The following is a 22600-nucleotide window of genomic DNA, read 5'->3' as shown; positions in this document are numbered from 1 at the left end:
GGTTTTACCTTTACTGGCAATAACACGTGTTAAGATGTTCAAACACCAAATAGAAACCTATTTTTACGTTTGATACTTTAACACTGGCAAAATAGGTCCCACGATATAGCTGCTCACCCCAAGTGTTAAATACTCTGATGTGTGTGGCATTGTCCTTGTACTGTTTGTCTTTTGGCGTTCTCTGGTCTGACACTGGTGAAACTAGGCCATACAGAAGTCTGTCTCTGGTGTAGGCCAATCAGTTTCAAGGGCAATGCCCATATACTATCAGAGCATGTATTTCTTTGCATGTTCACCACAGGTACGCGTGGCTAATGCAGACTTGATTCCTTGCAAAAGGTTTCAGTTTGGTGTTTGCACATCTTAACACCTGATTTATTGCCAGAGAGGGTAAAACCTATTCTTATTTTTCCATGAGTCACGCTACTCCCGAATATATTATCACACAGCTCTCAAACTTAAACCTGGATCTATAATTAACGCATACTGTACTTGCCATAAGCAAGACGAAGGAGTGCGCCTCAATTTGCGGAGGACACAGTGCTGTGTTACATCGAGACACGGAGAAGTTAAAACAGCAGAGTCAGGTACTGAGTGTTGCATCGTAGTGCGGTGCGTATTGAACGCAGCAGACGCTTCGTTTGTGCGTGAGAGTGCAGAGTAGAAGAAATTCCCAAATGGATGCCATGAGTGAGATATGATACATCGCCTGGCATCATTATGGAAAAAAGAGCTGCATAGCTCATCAGATTCCCTCCCGAGTCTAAATTTAAAACCATCTGATTTTGACGTGTGATGGTGCAACACTAAAGTGGTGCCGGGTTTTTTCTGGCAGCCCGTTTGCGGCGGTAACCATGGCAACGACGGTATCAAAAGTTGTCTCCCTGCTCATTGCCACTGGAAGCTTTGAGCCAATAGTGGCAATTCCACATTCCCACGGCAGGGGACACAATCATTCCAAAACACAACCACTGGTGGCTTTCCCAAGAGAGTGTTTCTTATTTTGTTGGCTCAAAAATATGACGAGCTGAGCGAACCCGGTCCGGAATTTGAGCGTTTTATGAATTTGCCACCAGGCTGGAAACAACACCATCGTGGTAGGACACGCTTCGGTGCAGAAAAACACCGCAAGTCGAGACTCAGGGTGCTGATCGGCTACCACGGGACTGTGTACCAAAGCGAAAGCGTGGCGAGGAGTGGTATAGAGTAAATTTCGATTTAAAGCTTTCGTGACTGCAGGGATTTATCTTCTTGGTTCTTTCGGTAAAGTCACGTAAAAGGGAAATAATAAAATAATACAAATAAAACATAATAAAATACAATTCTCACGACGTTTCGGCCACAACGCAAGCAGCCGTCCTCAGGTGAAGAACAAGTCTGTCGGAAAGACAACTTTCTTTCATTCAGACGCTGTCTTTCCGACAGACCTGTTCTTCACCTGAGGACGGCTGCTTGCGTTGTGGCCGAAACGTCGTGAGAATTGTATTATATTATGTTTAATTATTATTATTTTATTATCTCCCTTCTACGTGACTTTACCGAAAGAACCAAGAAGATGGTATAGAGTGGTCATAAACCTAAGGCTGGGGGACAGTGGCCCTCCCACGGGATACATGGTGCGGGCGAGGCGCGGGTGAGGCGCGGGTGAGGCGCGGGTGAGGCGCGGGTGAGGCCTGGTCGTACCTTGGCATTGGAGATGGACTCGAGGAAGCAGAGACGATTCCCAAAACCCTCGGCGGCCAAGCAGAACTTGAGCTGCTCCTTCTGTATGTTGGCCGTGCTCTGCAGCACGACCTCATCCTCCTGGAGGCGCGGGGACACAATGGTGGCGGTCGTCATGGCAGGTCAAGGAAAGGAATTAAGTTATCGAGTGTGCAAAGGGGGCTTGTGAGCATAGGTAATTGCCTTTGATTGATGATCATGATTATCATACCACAGCAATGTGATGCTGTAAGCGGTTTCCCATCATGTCTGTAGGTGTGTACACGTGAAAGTGTATGGGTGTGTGTGTGTGTAGGCGTTGGGAGTAGTGGTCCAGTGGTTAGCGCATTGCGCTACAAAACATGTCTACCCGAGTTGGATTCCCAGCCACAAATATCATCAGGAGCAAGTAATATCTGAACAGATCCTGGGCCTATCCCGAGTTGAATCAGCCTCACATTGAGTACCTGGTACGGTGTGTAAAGATTAGCACTGGGAAGACAACAGTGGCTGGATGTGGTGCTTGCCACATCACCATTTCTTGCACCTTACTGGCCTCAATAGGTGCTCGCTAAGAGCACTTGTCCAAATTAATGAAGGGGGCAAACTCTTTCTTTGTGGGGTATGAATTTTTTTGTAGTGTGAATGTGCGCACGAATGGATGAGTGCCTGTGTATATGTGTGTGTTTAGGCCTCCATACGTGCTCGCTAACAGCACTTGCCCCAACAGCCTGTTAAAGATATACCGGGGATATGTGTACTCTTTGTTTAGGCATATGGGGAGTGGTAGCATAGCGGTTGCCACGCTGCGCTACGAACCCGGTTCGCACAAGTTCGATTCCCGCTCACGGCCAACACCAGTGACGAGTATCTGAAATCGATACCTGGGTCTCCCCTCGGTCGACTTAGCCTCAAACGAGCACCTGGTGAGATGTGCAAACATCGCCACTGGGTAGGACAAAGGGCGTGGTGCTGGCCACCCACCCCCTCGTCTGCCGTGTCGGCCGTCATAGGTGCTCGCGAACAGCACTTGCCCCGATAGTGTGAGGTTATACGGTGGAACTTTGTCTTTGTTTAGAAATAAAGTATTTGTGTATGTGTGTGTTTACACATGTATACAATGCGTGTGAAAGGAGAGCCCTGATTATGAATCCCTTAACAAATGGACACATCTCCAAAAAAAGGCAAAGCCATTCATCATGCTTATTTGCCCAGAGCTGCATTTGCCATCTTCAAATATACAATTATTATCACGTTCACGCTCACATACACATTAGACACATACAGTCAACACTGTACACATACAGTAGGTTTCCTTTTATCCATGCTCTTATTATCCTCGACGACTGTTAATCCATGCTCCGAATGGATCCGTAAAACTCCCTATTATCCGCCGAGTACATTATTTCCATTATCTGTGTTCATCAGCGGGCAAGAGGGGCTCCCTAGAAGTGATTGAGGATAAAAGGAGTCACGAAGCAACCGTTCCTCTTATCCGTGGTGGTTAAGGGGCACATAAAGGTGGCCATCAGGGGTGCTAAGAACAATGGTATTATTGTCATCATCATCATACAATGATATCATTCTGATGGATTCATGATGATTATGACGATGACGATGATAATGATCGTACCATTGATGTCGCTGTTGCTAAGCGGTCTCCCGCCATGAACGGTTCTTCACCAAGTGCAGTTTCCCCACTGTGTGCTTAGTGCAATCATTTGCGCTGCACATGCAAGACGAGAGAACACGTCCCAGAGGACCATCGTGGAGATGGAGCATTGAGATCAGCTCATGGGCGGGGGTGAGATGGATTGTGACATCGGAGGACTGTGAACGATGGCAAGTAGCATGGCGAGGTCTTCATCCAGCAGCGGATAGACAATGACTGATGACTATTGTCTACTGGGCATCTGTGAAAAAGTAGCTTCAGAGCTCGTCGGAATCCTCCGGCCTAAATAAAGATTCTGATTCAATGGTGAGGGATAGCCAAAACCAATTTTGCACACACCACGTCACCAACCTGCGGTAACCAGCATTGTGAAATATGACAGCATGTGAACGATTGGACTCCACGATAAATAAATGAAATATCTTCACAACCTGTGCAAGTTGCTGAAATCGCACCAGACTGTGTTTGGGATTCTTCAGATCCATCGTAATTGTTAAGGCTCCAACATCCAAAATATAAGATTATAAACCTAACGGGAGATATATCTAAAGCCATCGGGCACAGCTGTCTTGTTCCATTTACGATGCATAGCAGCGTGCAATGCACAGGGAATATCTGCATGGGCCTAGTGACACTAGCAATGAGATTGATATATAATTAGATATCGATAAGTAATGAATTAGATATCAATATATAATAATAAATATATAATTTGAAATTTTTCTCGATAATTTGTGAAAATTACAAAATTCGACGAGTCTTACTAAACGCTGACATACAGTGACATGCACGTGTGAACAGCGTCACATTGTCTTCATGATTTAGATTTAATCAAATAGTGCATTTTAGGGAGCCCTGCATCACTAGAAGGAGGTTGGACTTCACCTATTCAGATAACTTTATATTTTCCTACATTATAATGCTTTCGTCACTTGGTCACCCGGCCGTTCTTGGCCACTTGCCACTAAGCAAAGGGCTTGATTTAATACAATTTGTTTTTAAATCTGATCATTACTGAAAACTGAGAAGTGAAGATCACCAAGTAAGTTTAAAAAAGATCCCAACTGCCACAAAAATGCAATGAAATATATGAAGTAGCAACATGAAAATCTACAACCTTTCAGTACAAAATTTGTATCAGTGCAATACGCCTGTTTATATGTATTCCTTAACCAACACAAGAGCCACTATTGTTTGTTAAATTAATTGCTTTATCTATGCTCTTTATTTACCGAAGTAAAATTCGACTGCATGTATTGTCGATTTTTCAAGAAAATCCTGGGCTTTCGTCATATTCATTAGAAAAATTGTGTTTAGAGTCAGTTTTAGCTTATGCAAGGCACACACCAAGGCATATTCTTGCATGCAATTATGGTACGTGGCTTTGCAGGAATCCAAACATTGACTTGATAAAAAAAAAATGTTGAATTCACAAATTAGCAGCCGCTGCTGCTCCCGTATGTATCACCATGTTATTTTAAAGTAATTTTGTATTGGCAGTGCCATCAAAGGGGCTTGTGGGGGCAACGGAGCATTCGGCAAATTTGATCCGACTGTATGAAACTATATTCCATTAGATCTTCAGTCATGTAACTTTACGTCTAGTTTAAGTTCGGCCTCAAAACATTGAACTTTCGTGAGGAATCTTAATCATCCTTCACGAAGGACGAAAATAATGCGTGTGGTCAAGAACACTCATTCACCGCCCTCCGCCGAACCAGTGCCAGACGAACGCCTCTCCATGCCACGTCTGTTATGGGGGTTGTTTGCCCATACTTCACCACCCAGTGTGGGTTGGTAAAAGGTGTGAGCCCAGAACCAGTTCAGATATCACTTGCCCACTTACGATAAGCCTTTGCCGAGAATCAAACTCAGGTCATCGGGTTCATAACCCAGTGTGCAAACCAGTGTCCACTATTCCCTCTGAACGCAACTTGGATGAGTCCACGTGAATGACTTCTGCATGTGGTATGAGAGAGGTATGAAGGATGTGTGTTCTGTAAACGTTACTGGTTAATATTACATTTATAATGTATCGCCAGTATTATCAGTTGCGTGACAATGACCGTCGGAGATATCATAATCACTCATTAACAAATATTTCCATCCAGCAGCTAAACATTTTCAACAGAATTCAAATTAAAATACTGCGGAATGAATGCCAAATTATATGTCGGTAAGAGCTGCTTGACGCAGGTCGAGGGTATTTATAGAAAGCCAATTGCTGTGCTAAACAAGGGAGAATGCATGGCTAATTTAAGTGCCTTCTAAAGTGCATTTACAACAATAGACCGGTAAGTAGCAAAGTCATAATATCACGTGGCTCCAGATGGTGAGGCCTATGCCTAACCCAAGGCCACCAGTGGCTCACATTCAGCAGCCTTGCTCACACCTTTCTTGGCAGTACCAATGCATTCTCAAGACATGTTTGGGGATATCACCGAGGTTGGCAATCTGACTGCAGCTCAGAGGTCGCAACCGGGTACCCGACACCCGTACCCTACCCGATACCCGGCTACCCGTACCCAGCCGGGTACGGGTACCCGTTTGCGACCCTGGTGCAGCCGGGTACGGGTACGGGTAGGCCATGAGTCACTGGTGAGTAGCCGTTTGTCACTCATTTCGGGTAGGGTACGGGTAGAGTACGGGTACCCATACCCGGCCGAGTACGGGTACCCATTTGCGACCCTGGTGCGGCCGGGTACGGGTACGGGTAAGGAATCAAAACCCGTTTGTGACCTCTGCTGCAGCTTGCAAATCTGACTGGGAATCTCAGTGCAGCTTTGGAATGTTACTGCAGCTTGGAGATGCCACTGGGTGTCTCACTGCAGCTTGAGAATCTGACTAGGAATCTCACTGCAGCTTTGGAATGTTACTGCAGCTTGGAGATGCCACTGGGTGTCTCACTGCAGCTTGAGAATCTGACTGGGAATCTCAGTGCAGCTTGGAAAACTCACTGTTGATTGGGAGTCTCGTGCACATGGCGGTCTCTGAGCTATTCCCCAACCCTCAACTTTAAAGCGCTGGATTGCAGGCGTATGCCACCACGCCTCGCCATCTATGAAGTGTGTGTGTGTGTGCGTGTAAAAACTCCTGTCTTGGAGTCCACATGCCCACGGAAATTTATTTCAGAATTTAATTATCTTCGTAACCTTTCAAAGCGATGGCGAGAGGCGTTATTTTCACCAGTCCGGGAATACGAACATGAGATTAAATCAAGGTGGGTCACTGGCCAAGTCATTCGAATCTCCTGGTAGTGTCACTGAAGACAAAACTTGCATTGATATATACATAACAACATGTGAAAAAATATCAATGTCATTATCCAATTAAATATCCACAAAATTGCAGACTTTAAAAACAGTCTCGATAGTCTAAGGCTTGTCTGGTGGTGGTGGTGGTGGTGTAGTTCGATTGCTTCACTCACAATTCGCAAGTTGTGAGTTCAAATTGTGGCAATGGGTCCATTCAGCCCATTTATTCTCACAGTCGTTAAAATGATGACCACTTTGTGGGAAATCAACTGTGAAGAGCCTTGTCTCTGCCAAGGGAATTGCAGAATTTGCACCCTTGGCTCAAGGTATCCAACAGAGACGAGCGTCGATCAATCACGTGTTTGACCAGGAAAACACCTCGACTCCGAAAAAAATTTCCCACCGCCACTAATTTCCAATTGCTTGATTGGAATCACGTCATGAAACAAAATAACCAATAACGGGAGCAGTGCACCCCTCGTGTTAGAGGACTGCAGCAAGCGATACATTTCGTGAGGATTTCTGCAAAAAACAATTACTCTAATGGGTGTTTTCCTCTGAACATCGAAAGGAGTCACACGTTCCCAAACGGTCTGCTACGAGATTGTTGCGTGACAATAAAAGCATTACTTTAAATTGTCTATTGAAATTCTGCCAAATGAAGTAATAAATTTTCTTTTATATATTATATGGGTGTTTTTTTTCATACAGAGGGCTAATACCATCAACCGACGATGCTTTAGAACCATTACAGGGGAATGAAACAGGGATTATAACCCAGGAAACTCAGGAGTGCCAGCTCAGCACTCTTGACTTGTGAGCCACCTAGGCAACCTCGCTGACTTCCCATTTTCAAACAGCTTTTCAACTCTAAGGGAAAACGTAGCGCCTTCAAACGACGGTCGAATGTGCAAGTGAAGTTTGCTGAACAAGTACCCCCATTACATAGCACACAGTGAGATTGATAAGAAAAAATACAATTGGGCTTCAATCCGTTGCCTTCCATCTGGCAATTATCCTCCATTCCCTCGTAGCAAGTTGCCCTTTCACAAAGGCACCCACGCTCACATCCTCACAATGCACTTTACAAAGAGACCAATAATAGCCAAAGCAGCTTAATGATTAAATCTGAGCACAGCCAATAATAACCACTGTTGGTATCTTACACTTGTTCCTCAAAAGGTTCAGCCAGTGTCGATTTTAATGGTCTGTCCAGCATGGCACCAGCGAGATACGCAAAAACTTTTTCAAAATAGGAACACGCTTAGACAGGAACAGAACAGGTGGTTTGTGGTAAAAAAAAATAAACAAGGAAATTAAAATGGCTTTGAGAAACAATCATGCAGTTCTAGAGACAATAACACTCCAAGTTACCACACGACATCAGTTTAACGAAGCAACGCTTTGTTGATGAGACTCCGTGACGTCAATAGGACAAGAGCTTTCCTTGATTCTACAAGATGCGACTGGGACGCAGTGACCCAGAAGGCAACATTTATAGAAAGCAATAAACAAATACCCTTTACTAAATGGGTTATCCATAAATGTTTTATATTTACACGATTCTTTACTTATTTACTCAATTCTCTTCTACAGGATGGTGCAGTTGCTAAACGTTTCACCTCGCAATCGCAACCTTAGTGTTGCGGAGCTCCATATCTTAGAGATGTTGGCCCCAAAACAGCGTTAGGGTCAGCGACCGGCCTTATAATGTACACACTTTAGAGAGTCCAGTATAACGTGCAGCTTACAGAGCTTAAACAACGCGGGGCAGCGAGGATTTGACGAGACCATCTCCCTGCGCCAATCGGGGAAACTTACTTACTGAATTGTCTCCGGTATTGAAATGCAAGACGGAGCAGGTGTGAGCCAAAAGTAGTAATGTAAATTAAAAATAACAATCTGCGTAAGTGTGTTTAGAAAATCCTGCGTCCATCAAGGTGCCAGTGCCTCCGTGGTCACCCGGGAGGATGTAATCCTGCACAGATTAGCGTGTACGTGTCTTAACTGGGGATATAACCGGCTTAGATGCACGGCTAATGTAAATGTACTTCTGATACCAATGCAGTTATTCAAAACCAGCACGCACATGCAGTAACTTTTTTGTTTTAATATATATATACGTAGGCTTTCACAACCATTATTATGATTCATAACCCAAAAACACAATTATGAATCACATGCAGTTTAAAAAATAAAAGTTTTACCAGGTAAGGCCCACTGAGCTATATCGTTTTTTTTTCAGAAGCGACTTGGCTATCACAAATGATAGCTCAACTAAGTGGCTAATCAAGTGGAAGTTTATCACAGCCAAATACTCTAAACGCATGTTTCTAAATGTGCCGGGAAAAACCAGAGGACCCAGAGAAAAATCCACGCGACCATCGGGAGAACATGCATAAACTCCAAACATTCAGGCGTCGGCGTCGGGATCGAACCCACGACCTCCTGAATACCAGACGAGGTAGTTAACATCTCACCACCGTGCCACCCACTTACGTTACACCTCTGCATGAAGTTCACTTTCTCGTTGTCATATTGTGTTTAACTCCCAAGGGAAACTATCAACTTGGGTCAGAGTTAGGAAAGTGGAGGTTTTTACGATAAAGTTTTACATGCAACATACGGTACTTGAAAATAACTGCAAGCCACCTTTATACAATTTAAACATAAAATATGCATTCGCCGAATTACAAATGAGAGTAGGTTTAATAATATAGGACACTACCAGGGCTTATTTTAATGAAAGTTTCATTCTGACAATATGTTCCTGTGGGTGGGGAACTGAGCTCAAAGAAGAAAATATATAATTTATAAAGGAGTTTAATAATCAAGTGTATGAATACAAATTCAATATTTGACCATGTCGTGTTCTTTCCTTATATGCATTGCTTTTCTCAAGGCACTGAAGTCTCTTTCCAGAGATTAAAACGGTCAAAAAAGAAACTGGCTTAAAGTGAAAAAAACAGGAACCCCCTAAAATATATATTATTTCCTTGAAAATAAATAAATAAATACATTTATGGAATTAAGATTTTATATGAAAATTACTCAAGACACAACTTTGTTCAATAGTCAGAACTGTATCTCCCTTGAAACGAGCCACATTAATTTCAAGCCTTGAACTTAGTTAAATCAAATAAAATGTATTAATCTGGAGGACCGTCTTGCCGAATGCAAAGGTAACCGGGGCTTAATTTAAGCCGGGGGCTCTTCATGGTTGACAATCCACCCCATCTCACCCTGGGTAAGTGGTTGGGGAGCCCAAGAAAATATTCCATAACAAATTTAAGAATTAATAATAAACAAACAAACAAAAACATACTGATTTGCCAGTGTAAAGGATTTTGCGGAAAAATCAAAGACAGCTGCAATGTCATGAAATCTTTGTAATGCTCGTTTGATGTATTACAACTGTCCTCTTAAAGGAGGGCAATATGCTGCAAGCAAAGCGTGTCAAGATTCTGATACTCACACAAATCCAGTGCCAAGTTTTTAACAGCCTATTCGTTCTTGATTTGAAGCTTTCGTGACTGCAGTAATTCATACTCTTTAGTTATTTCGGTAAAGTCACGTAGGTAGAAAAAATAATAGATCACGACGTTTCGATCGCCACACAAGCAACCGTCTTCAGGTGAAGTCTTCAGGTGAAGATGGTTGCTTGTGTGGCGATCGAAACGTTGCAGCATATTCGTGTTTACAACAGCAGCCAGTGATGTCACTTTTGAGAGCTGGGCCATCAATTTACCCACTAACAGCATAAAAATCAGGGGCAGCCAGGTCCAAAATCCCACACCAGGGATTAGTGGGGAAAGAGAAAGTGTGATTTTCATTCATTCGGTTTAGACAGGTGGAAATAAAAAAAACACAAAAGCCGAACCATCCCCATAAATCAAGTCTTACGCTTCTCACAATGTCCACTTTGAGTCATGTGTGCTGTATTTTGGCATCCACACACACACACAATTACCAAGATTGTTGGGGCAAGTGCTGTTTGTGAGCACCTATGTAGGCCGACACAGCATACGAGGAGGGGGTGGTTTGGCTTTGGATGTTTCCCCAGCGGTGATGTTGACACGATACTCTAGGTACTCATTTAGGGCTGAGTCGACCAAGGGGGAGGTCTGAGACCGGTTCAGGTTTCCGTTGCTGATGTTGGCCACGAGCGTAAATCAAACTCAGGTCGCAGGATTCGTAGCGCAGTGTGCTCATCACTAAACTACCGTGCCCCAAAAAGAGCTGCGCACGCACACAACCACACACCCAGACCCGTGCATACACACACACACAGACACTCAGATGCACACGCGCATGCATGCCAACCCACACACACATTCATACAAAGATTCAAAGATCCTCACTTAAAATGATAGGTTTTCAAGGAAAGTGCTGTTAGTTGACACAGGTGGAATGGTCTGGCTAGAAATGTAAATGGTCATTAATCTCAGTGTGAGTGTTGACCGCATTGTGACAGGTATCTATTTTAGTCTGCGCCAACCTGAGCGAGAGCCTCAATTTTGTTTGAAATTGTATTCTCCAGTTAGTGTTGTCCATGGCCAGGAATCGAACTCGGGTTGCTGGGGGGGGGGGTGTTAGCACGGCCAGAATAAAAAAGCACATTATGAGCCAACGATATTCTGCAGCGAAGTGCGGTTCGTGTGACGCGCGACCACAAAACGCGACTACGTTACGGGGATCTCCGTGGCGGCGAGTGCGAGGTCGGGCAGGATTTACTGCATCAACGGCACGTCGTCATCCATCCACCCACACACGGACCGAGTCTGGCGATCAGCTGTAAGACGCAGAGTCCGGTGACCATTGGTAATGCTGGGCGCCGTGGCGGCGAGACATTATCTCCCTCGCCTGCTACGTAGGAGCGCACGCGTTTGACCCCACCGACCCTGATGATGCCTATATATTTGGAATTCGTCCGTACTCTCTTGCTCTCCCCGTGGTAGCGGAACGTTTGCTTGGGTTCTCCGGTTTAGCCCTCCACGTTAAGAAACATGCCTTTACATGATTTTGATGAGCCACTTTTATGAGCTATCATGTGTGGCCAGGTGACCTTTGAAAAAACTGATAATTTGCTCAGTAATCTTTACCTGCAGATAAAAACACATTCCTGCGGAGGGAGATGGTAGGAACGTTGGGTTGCTCGGTCAATGGCCAGGGTCAACGGCGGCGTGGTGTATTCCGCAAATATGCCCGACTGTGAGGGCGGTGGGCACAAGCCGGCGTGAGTAGGTTAAACTTTGAGTTTTATAAGGGCACCATGGGGTGACCAGCCCCTCCCCACCCAGCCCCACCCTCCCCACCTAGCCCCTCCCCACCCAGCCCCACCCTCCCCACCCAGCCCCTCCCCAAACTCCCCTCCCCATCCAGCCCCTCCCTCCCCACCCAACCCCTCCCTGCACGACGGACACAATAATCCCCTGTGGGCTGGTGTAACCTGGCAGTTCCTACCAGTAAAATATATATATGCTGCACGATTGCTCAATTTTTTCTGTATATGTAATCAGATTCGCATTACTCAGCAGATACAAGTTGATTACTTTCAATTATGTTCAATTCCCACAATCCCTAGCTCGGATTCGTGACTCAATTCTTGGAATTTAATACAATTGCTAACAGTGCCAGCTGAATCGTTGGAATCACGCAATGAAGGGCATTTTCTGGATATTAAATGATTGACCTGTCAAGTGGTTCAACAAAAATCAAGCTCACAATTTAAGAATGGATTGCGGCCGCATTTTTGTCACCTCATTTGTATTGTATCTCATTTATTCTGTGTCGTCTGTGGCCTTGTCCCCTCCATTAGCCGAAAATAAACATTTGCATATAACTCACATATATCGTAAACTCGTCGGTTGTCACACACATTTTATACACAGTTGGCTACGTACGGTGCGGAATAAGTTCAACGTACATGCGCACATTATAGTGAGCATGAGAATCGATCCCTCGAGCATAATTACAACTGCTGGTTTGTTCTCTTCGTAAAAGCCCGAGTGAAAAGCTGAACGCTCAGGAAATGTATCCTTCTAGTGATACCGCGCTCTTTCCTATCCCCCTTCTTATGTGATGGTACCACAGTGGCCCCATTGCATTCCTGTGTCATCTGCTACCTCATCTATGCAGCATTGTGAGCAGTAAACGTGCACAAAAGTGCGCTTAAGGGGAAACCAGTGCGAAATTAAGAGCAGGGAAGGATCGCAGCAATCAATGCGCTTTTTTTACGATCAAACAAATGTTGGAGAATAGCCATGAATATCCGAAGGATATTCGGATTTATTTTGTGGACTTTAAGAATAATATTGTTTTGTTGGGGGAAAAGGGATATGGGAACATGTTTATTGCGATGGCATTCATGGCACGATTATCAGAAAACCATCAGTGGTTTGAGGTGAGAACCAATATTCAGAATCAGAATCTGTATTTAGACCGGAGGAATCCGATGAGCTCTGAAGCTCGTTTTCACAGATGTCCGCAGTACGGGCGGGTCAGCTACGTCCTTGTCGTGTCCCCTGCAAGTAGCCGGCCATGTCAGCCATGTCTGGAGAAACGGAACTGCAGCTAGCTGGTCGAATCGTCATAATCGCGGCCAACACATTGACAACCATTGCACCTCCCGCCCAGGCCTTAGGCTCCAGGGCTGTGGGGTCAGCACTCCGTGTTCTTTATCTGGTATTCTGTGTGAATGTCACACGTAAAAGCATTCAATCCATAAATTCCCACAGTGTTTAATATTGTGCCGGCCTATGTGTTCACTAGTGCCATGGATAGTATAGGAGCAGCAATTATATCGAGGGACCATAACGCATCGTTTGCAATTGAAAGACCAGGCGGTGTGCGGGCGATGCATGCTTTATGAGCGAGGAATCATACATAGAATCCCCATTCGAATCAATGGCGGTTGCTGCATCGCCATTCAAATAATAGATATTCTATTGGATGACCCCTAAGGCTGTCAAAGAATCCCATTCAGTTGAGTGGTGCGGCAGGAGGCAACTATGAAATGAATGGAATTGTCGGAGGTTCCCCATTCATGTGAATGGTGATTACTGCGTCCCCTTTAAAATGAAGGGGATTCTCAGTGGCTGTTATAACCATCAGCATCAGATGGCATGCTCACCAATTTAGAATTACAATGAATGAATGTATCATTTAAATAGTTAATCACCAAAATAAAAAATCGTGATTCCTGTAGAAATCGTCCGTGTTGGGATAGTGGGATTTGGAGATGATTCCTGCAGGTAACGCCCAGCATGTGCATTACTTTACAGTCATGCGAAGTTTAACTTTATTATCAGAGCACGTTTGTTTGCATGTTCACCACAAGTATATGTGGTTAATGCAGACTTGATTCCTTTAAAAAGGTTTCTACTTGGTGTTTGAACATCTTAACACATGTTTTATTGCCAGAAAGGGTGAAACACATTATTATTTTCCATACGTCATTTTTTATTCATGAATAAAACTTATGACCTTTAATTTGAAAGTGGGTCCCATATATTTTTAAAACCTAACCTTATGCTTGTATTTATATTAGCTACACAATAGTGTTGTTACGATGTGGCTGTTACATGACAGAAACATAATTTGTCCAAAAAAAACGATTTAATTAGAAAGCTACTGGAGATAGGCACTTTTAAATATTTTTTTAAACTAATTTTTTCAGAACTGCTTTTTGTATTTCGTTTGTTGTCCTTCCCTCACACCTCCGATTAACATGGTTGGCTCCGGACAGTGCAAAAGAGAAGCAATATACATACAATGAAAATTAAATAGTTTTTCAAATACAGGAGTGAATTCCTGTAGACTTCAAAAGCAATTTCTCTGCAGCATCTCAAATCACACGTTGAGAGAGAAAGCAGCACTAGAGTCACACTTGCCCCCACTCATCTAACCTCCAATCTCAACAAAGCGCACACACACACACACCGACAGGCAGACTGCTGCTCATTCTTAGCCCAGGATCAGACACACATACACGCGCGCGCACAAAAATCGATGTCTTCTTGCTTTCAAAGCACAAAAAACGTATCCACCAACACATGCGCACATACGCACACACACACTCACACGTTACATCATACACTCACTCATCATGCCCAGAGGAAACGCGGGCTAAGTCGACTCCCAACAGAGATTTGAACTAACGACCCACACCGATTGTGAGTAGGCACTCGTACAAAGTGGAAATATTATCTCATAAGAAAAACTGAAACGTGGCGCGTTTGTGTATGGTCACATGAGTGTGAGTCGGAGCTATAACTACAACATGCCTGAAAAATGTGTGAATATTTCCAGATCTGGTTCGACTAAAACTAAAATGACGGTTGCATAAGGTTGAAGGACAATGACATTGATTGACACTAACTCTCCACGAGATACAAAAAAAAACGCGTGGCAGTTAACTAACTTCACAGATTAAAACAAAGCCCCCCTTGCAGCCCAAGCGACGTAATTTGAGGTCAATCGGCGAGTGAACATTACACCACAGCGGACGTGACCAATACGAGCAAGAAAACACTTTCCTTTGCGTCTGAGCTACAAATGGAAACGCGTGGGATGTCGGTGGCTCTCGCACGGCCGAAATGAAGGAACAACGACAGAAACTGGAGATGATGGCCCGTGACAAGTGCGCATGGCACACGGTGCTCACTCGCTACCCCCCACTAAATGCATTTGCACAAAGCGAATCCGCCCGGTCTGGGTGGTCAGGTTTTGGTGGGCGGTGAGGTAGTGGGGGGGGTAGGAGACGGCTGTAGCATTGGCGCGCGCGGGATGAACCCTGCGAGCCGCACTCTCCTGCATCAGCAACATGACCAGCATGCTAATGGTGCCGCAAACCGGCACGGCCTCCGCAGAAACTCGCCCGCGAGCAGACGCATGCGCAGGCACGCGCGCACGCGCGCACACGCGCGAACACGCACGTAGCAGAACGCGCGCACACAACATAAAAACGCACACGTGCACATTACATAGGCGCGCGCACACGCACGCACGCACACACAACCCGCGCGTGTACATTACATAAATACGCGCGCGTACACACAACACGCGCGTGCACATTACATGCATACGCACGCACGCGAACACACAAAACGCACGCGTGCGCTGGTGTTTTATGTGTTTGCCACCGTCTAGCCGTGCGACTGCTGAATTTGAAGCCCCACTTTTTTTTGGCGCAGTACGATTTCTGAAAGAATCCATCGTGAAATACGGTGCGTTGGAGATGCCCATACAATTTATATTGAATTCTCTTTGAGCAATAAACAAAAAATAACTTGTTCCGTGATCCGGGTTAAAAAAGCTCCTGCGAGATAAATCGGGTCAAATTGGTTGATTGACCTTGGCATTATTTTTGATATTCCACCGGGCAGCAAGAAGGTGGCATATACGCCGGTATAGCCAGCATCAAGTTAAGGTGCCAGTATCTCTGTGAATAAAACCATGCATTCATAAGGAAAACAATTAAACAAGTGTTATGAAAAAGGTTATTCTAAAAAAATATATGCTTTATTTTGTGCGTTTAAATGTTCAGAAAATGTGTAAAAATAACAAAAATATGCAATCTAATTAGTCGAATACTGTATAACATGCAATGTTGTTATCGTTATTTTCCAATGCTGCTGCAAAAAAGCATATTACAAGTTTGTCCATTAACATTTATGTTGAAATGTTTAAAACAGGCATGCTTACACACGACGGCAGATGTGTCGTGTGGAAGCACCTATTAATAACGCAGGCAGGGCTCCACAAAGAGGTGGTGTGATCAGGATTCACAGTGAGCTTGATGTGTTTTTTTTTCTCGACATATGATACCTATATTTGGTAGTCATTTAACACTGAGTCAACAAATTGGAAAATCAATGCCAGATCCAGACATCCCATGGCACTGTGAAGATACACATGGCCAATAATTAAACTCTGAACGCCAGAACTGTAGAGCGATGCACGACGACCCCACTGGACATCTGTGAAAAAAAGCTTTATAGCTCATCGGATTCCTCATCGGATAAAGACTGATTTTGATCATTTTCCCCACTAAGGAATCAGATACCCTGTTCATCTTTACAGGTCCTTTGGAGAAAGTACTGTTAGTGAGCACCTATTAAACAGCTTTGTCTCACCAGTGCCGAGTTATACACATCACCGAATTAAGGTTGAGTACTTATTTAAGGCTGAGTTGACCTAGGGGAACTCCAGTGCAAGCACTTGTCACTGCTGTTAGCCGTCATCGGGAATGGAGCCCAGTGCGTCAACCACTTCACCACCATGTCCCGACACACACACAAATAAACTAAACAACAAGCGGGCTATGCTGACTAAGTGTAAATGTAGCGAGGGCTGCATTTGCTAAAGCTGCCAAACGGTTAATTGAGCGAGACCGTAGCATGGAATTGCCCAGCTCGCACGAGGCCCCAGGGCAAATAGCATTTGCAATGAAAATAAAGCTCACCTCTCTGTCCTGCCAGAAGCAACCCTCCCTATTGTATCTACATTCCGTAATTTCAGCACCAACACACATGCGAACTACTGCCATCTCTTTCCCCATCCAGCTGTAGAGCGACTCCTGTGATGATCCTTAAATCAGACAAGCGGCCCAGCCTCTTGTCACTCCGTGTTAAGAGTCCCCAGCCAACCACGCATGAGCGCCCCTATGCATCTCAGCTTTGGATTTGGTGCTAGTTTATGAAATTAAAATAATGGGATAGTTTGACGGTGATGGAAATTCCAACATTTCAATAGTAGGGGGGCATTCTGTCTACAGGATGAGGGCACTGTTTGATGTAATAGATACATTAATCAAACACGAACAAATAAACAAACAAGTGGGTTTCTTTAATCATTATAGAATGTAGTCTCTTTTAATCTATGAAGCTAAACTCTGAACCAGTTTCAACTTCACTCGCACTCATCAGAAAGGTATAGCTAGTTATCATTATACTGCTGTGTAGTCCATTGGGCAAGGTAGGTTTACAGGTATACAGGGAAGCTATTCAGACATCGACAAACGTGTAAGGAACAATTTCACATTGATGCCGGGACATTTAATCAAAACGACAAGATATTTGTATCGATTACACTATGTAACACAATTTTGGTTCCTGTGTAGTGTTATTTCGTTATTGCTTATGCCTAAAAAGTATTTAAAAATAGCTATTATTCCCCACAAACTTTGCTTTTGTGACCAGGACAGTGATATTTTAAAATTTACCTATTTACAATGAGAAAACGGGCGAATTTGTGTGTTTTCGTTCACATAAAGTCATAAAAAACAACATATGAATCAAAATTAACATGTATTTATACAAAAGTAATATGAAAATTACTACAAAAGATTTAGACACCAAGGCACACTACCACAGGCGGGGAATAATATCCATTTCTGTACTTTTGAGGCATAAGCAATTAGGAAATAACATTTACTACCCAGGAACAAGAAAACTTAAGGTGTTATTAAACACTTTTATTGAACTTGCCCTGTTGCCCATTTATATTCTTTCAAATCTTTGACGCTTAATATCTTCGGATCTACGAAGTCTAACGAGCTGAAATTTTCTACACAGGCTCGTCTCGCGTGACAATTCCAGATTTCAGTCAAATAAACGGTCCAGGTCCAGCCGATCCTGATCCTTTTCGTGTTTATTTAACTTATTGTTTACAATGAATACTCACATTCTACCCCACCCCTATTTTAAAATCACGAATGGTCTCGCCCAACCACGAGGTGCAACGTCTCGTCCAATCAGAGCGGCTGTTGCTGGCCAGCCTATGAGAGGCCGCGCTTAGATCGCCGCTCGTCATGGCGCCGAAGCGGCCGCCTGTGAATTCCTTCTGATCGCGAGAAGACGAACTGAAGTAATAATCGAACTGCTATGCTATTGTTACAATAATTACATAGTCATAATCGTCATCAATAGTACTATCGTTTGCTTTGTCAACGCCCGTTCCGACGCCACTGAGGGCTACATGGTTATGCTGAAGTTGGACGAGGAGGTGAGAACTTTGATAGTGATTTTGATTTAAACTCGGGAATGCTCTCGCGATTTAAGTTGTCAAAGTAAATGTTCTAATTATTATTGTTCGTGTAAGTGCCTTAAAGTGAAGTGCTAAATATGTGCGTGTTGAGCACCGTGTCGCGATATGAACTGTTGTGTATATTTTGATTTAAAGCTTTCGTGACTGCAGGGATTCATATTCTTGGTTCTTTCGGTAAAGTCACGTAGAAGGGAAATAATACTGGTAGGAACGAAGTGGACCAGCCACCAATAGATTATATCGTCCGTCCGTTTGTCCGTCCGTGTAGCAACATCGCCCCCTACTGCAAACACTTGGCATGACCCTACAAAAACCGAGACCTAGGCCTGAAACTCTCCCTTCGTATCGTACCCCCGCGTGTGTGAAAGGGAGTTAATGTTTAACAATGTTACATTCCCTGATGTTTTTAAATAGAAACATTTACATTTAAAGCTTTTACATAAATAATTAAAACATTTATATTAACAATTAACTCACGGCGGCCTAAGGCCTACAGCTAGGCCTAAAGCCTAGACCTCAAACTCTCCCTTCGTATACTTCCCCCGTGTGTGTGAAAGGGAGTTAATGTTTAACAATGTTACATTCCCTGATGTTTTTTAATGGCAACATTTACATTTAAAGCTTTTACATAAATAATTAAAACATTTATATTAACAATTAACTCACGGCGGCCTAAGGCCTACAGCTAGGCCTAAAGCCTAGACCTAGGCCTCAAGCTCTCCCTTCGTATAGTTCCCTCGTGTGTGTGAAAGGGAGTTAATGTTTAACAATGTTACATTCCCTGATGTTTTTTAATAGAAACATTTAAATTTAAAGCTTTAACATTAAAAACAACTCCCTACCCCCCCCCCTCGTCGGCGGCTCTCCAGCCGAGCCAGGCCTGGGAATCTCTCCCCCGCTCGGGGTGTATTGGGCGGGGCTACAGCGGCAGGGGGCGGGGCTACGCGGGGCTGGGCGGGGCAACGGCGGCAGGGGGCGTGGGCACGAGGTGGAGGGCGGGGCTATGCGGGGTTGGGGCGGGGTTATGGCGGTAAGGGGCGGGGCAACGAGCTGGGGGCGGGGACACCGAGATGGGGCGGGGCCACGGGTGGCCGGGGCGGGGTTACGCGGGAGGAGGGCGGGGCCACGGGGCATCCACTTATTGGCGGCCATTTTTTGCCATTTCATTTTATTATAGCCATTCAATTGTTAGGTCCTACCAGCCCACCCCACAGGGTCCTGTTAAAGTAATAAAAATATTGTTTTATATTTTTTTTGTTATTTTATTATTTTCCTTATACGTGACTTTACCGAAAGAACCAATAATATGTTGTGCATATTGTTAGAGCATTGCAGTTTATAGGTGTCTTGCCGTATTTTATTATACAGTACAGTACCCAATGGCAAACACGACAATTAAACGCGCTATACGTATCGTGTTGTTCTACTTTTTGTGATCGTTATTCTAATTGTAATAGCCATGCTATTAACCTTTAATTACCTAGACTGTTGTATAGAATTGCGCACGCTTTCATTTATTGTAGGGTTAAGGGTCAACAAAGGAAAGCCATCTTTGTCATCTCTACAAGGCCATGAAATTGGTAACCAACTTTGTGCGAAGTCGTCAGTGGTTAAAGCTGGTCCCTGCCATGGGAATGTGGAATTTCCACTGATGAAGATGTGCACCGCAAAATGCCCATACGAGCATAGAGACCTTTTGTCAATCCACTGCTGGATGAGGGCCTCCACACACTGTGCTGTTTGTGGAGGCGCTTTAACCATACTTCACCCCGGCTGGTCAGTGGGGATTTGTGAAGGCGGGCAGCATATACGTATAGTAAAACTCGATATAAGCACAACGTGCCCCTCCAGCCCTATGACAACCTCTTTGTGCATGGTGGGCACCCATCCTGGCACTGTGCAATCTCAGATCTGCTTGGCTTTGGAGGTTCGACCAGAGTCCGGATGATTTGTTCATTGTGCATTGAGGGTTACAGTGATGCTGTTCTTAACGGTTAACATCTCGCGGTGGCGAGATGTTATACTGATGTCACGGTGACATTCATGAAGTCGTGCGCGATTTTGCAATCGGATGATGTTTTAAAACAAACAACATTCTGGAACTGAAACATTTCCAGGAACAGTAATTATACTACCTAGCACTACCTTTTTATTTTTTAACAATTCGAAGCTTGTGCGTGTCTTGCAGCGAGAATGGTGAAGTAAGGGTTGGCTTTTACTGTGCAATGATCCACGTGACCTAATCTCATTCTCGTGCCACGCACATCACTGACAGGTGGTGATATTTGAACATTGCTTGGGCATTCAGGAGGTCAACTCAGTACCACCCAAGGATCAACTCGTGTGGTGGGAGAACATTATCACTAGGGAAAGAAAAGTGGTCCAGCATTGAGCATGAAATGAACACGCCCCTGAGGAATTGTCACGGATCGGGGTCATGTAAACTAACACAACATGTTTTCGCAGCCGACATTGAGCTCACAAACGGGAAACGGTTAATATTTTGTTTTAAATCTGATTGGTTGTTCCTGTGATGTCATGACATATGTTTAAACATCCGGGTCGGGTGACGTGATTATTTTGACATCCTGCATGTGAGCGGACTTCCTGGGATCTTGTCCTGAAGATGCTTGGTGCAATTTCGAGCAAAAACATCGTCGTATCTGCTAAATTATATTTCTGAGAATTGTCTTTAAACTTGCCGATGAGCAGCGACGATAATAATTAAATGTGTTTTAAATGCTTGTATGCCTGACTACTTGATTTGTTTGACTATGTTGGGTGATGGAGGGTTTTATGACCAAAAATGTTGTAGATAATTACGGCCTAACCTAGAAATACATGATTAATGAACAATATATATCAAATGTTTTATCTTTAGACAATCATGTGTAGGTGTGTAATGATGTATTGATGAATGGGCTGGCTAACACCACTGCTGCATGTGCTGTGCTGACCTTAGTAGGCACTGCTTTAAAACACTTGTTATAGCAGTAAATTATAGGGCTACGCAGGAAATATGAAACTTATAGGGCTAATTCAACTGAATTTAAGTGTGAAAGATGGGGGGGGGGGGGGGCGTGGTGAATCATTCTGTAATAAAATGTATACGAGAGCTCTGCTTTTATCAAATTGGTGCCTATCATGGTTGGGTTCAACCAAACGCTCAAGTTCAAATGCTTATTAAATATATGCTTAATATTCGAAGGTAGATTGCCAAAACTGTGACGCTATACTGTATTGTAATTTACTGACACTTATCTATTGATATGACCATTTCCAAAGCTAAATAACACGCAAAATACGCAGAGCAAATGTGATGATGAATCTGAAGGGGAATGGTAATGACTACGTAGTGTTGTTGGTGGTGGGCACGGACAGTCTGAGGAAAATGTCAGTGACTTCCACACCACTGCTGTTTACATTCATGGAGCAATTTTAACCGTGATACCAGCCGGCAGTAGCCATTGAAGATGCTGCGAGGCATGACCAAAATTGCAGCAAGGGCAGGGAGAATGTGCCATTGGCAATGCTCGTGTTGTCGTTTTATAGAAATGTGCTGATTATGGTGCACATGAAAAAATACGAGTGAAGACAAAGGAGGCCAAATCCATATTTCTATGGTTGGGTCCAGTCTCGCCATATACAGGCAATGTATATGGTAGTCATGAGGGGAATTTGCTTATTGTATTGTATTGACCACAAAGGGACGATGGGATAATTTGGAGGGTGGATCCTGCACAGTACTTGGATGGGCGACCACCAGGGCTTGCCAGTTGTATGTACTGTACCTTGAACTTCTTTCGCGCCGTACGTACATGATCGGAGATGCAGGGCAAGGATGACAAACTTAATGCTAAAAGGCAGTGACAAAGAAATTCGTTTTCAATTTCGATTTACAAGTGCATAGTTCCAGTGGTTTCCT

General features: G+C 44.0%; 1 protein-coding gene across 10 annotated transcripts in view; it reads right to left on the bottom strand.

Moving 5' to 3' along the window:
• Positions 1-22600, bottom strand: part of LOC144933589 (ryanodine receptor 2-like) — a 318383-nt gene that overhangs the window by 280759 nt on the left and 15024 nt on the right. For all 10 annotated transcript variants that reach the window (XM_078858546.1, XM_078858550.1, XM_078858549.1 and 7 more), the window contains exon 2: positions 1684-1803. In XM_078858546.1, the coding sequence (XP_078714672.1) occupies positions 1684-1803 (120 nt within the window). The remainder of the gene's footprint in view (positions 1-1683; positions 1804-22600) is intronic.

Source organism: Lampetra fluviatilis, chromosome 7, assembly GCF_964198595.1.
Source record: "Lampetra fluviatilis chromosome 7, kcLamFluv1.1, whole genome shotgun sequence".
NCBI classification, from domain to species: domain Eukaryota; kingdom Metazoa; phylum Chordata; class Hyperoartia; order Petromyzontiformes; family Petromyzontidae; genus Lampetra; species Lampetra fluviatilis.
This window is presented reverse-complemented; position numbering and strand designations above follow the sequence as displayed.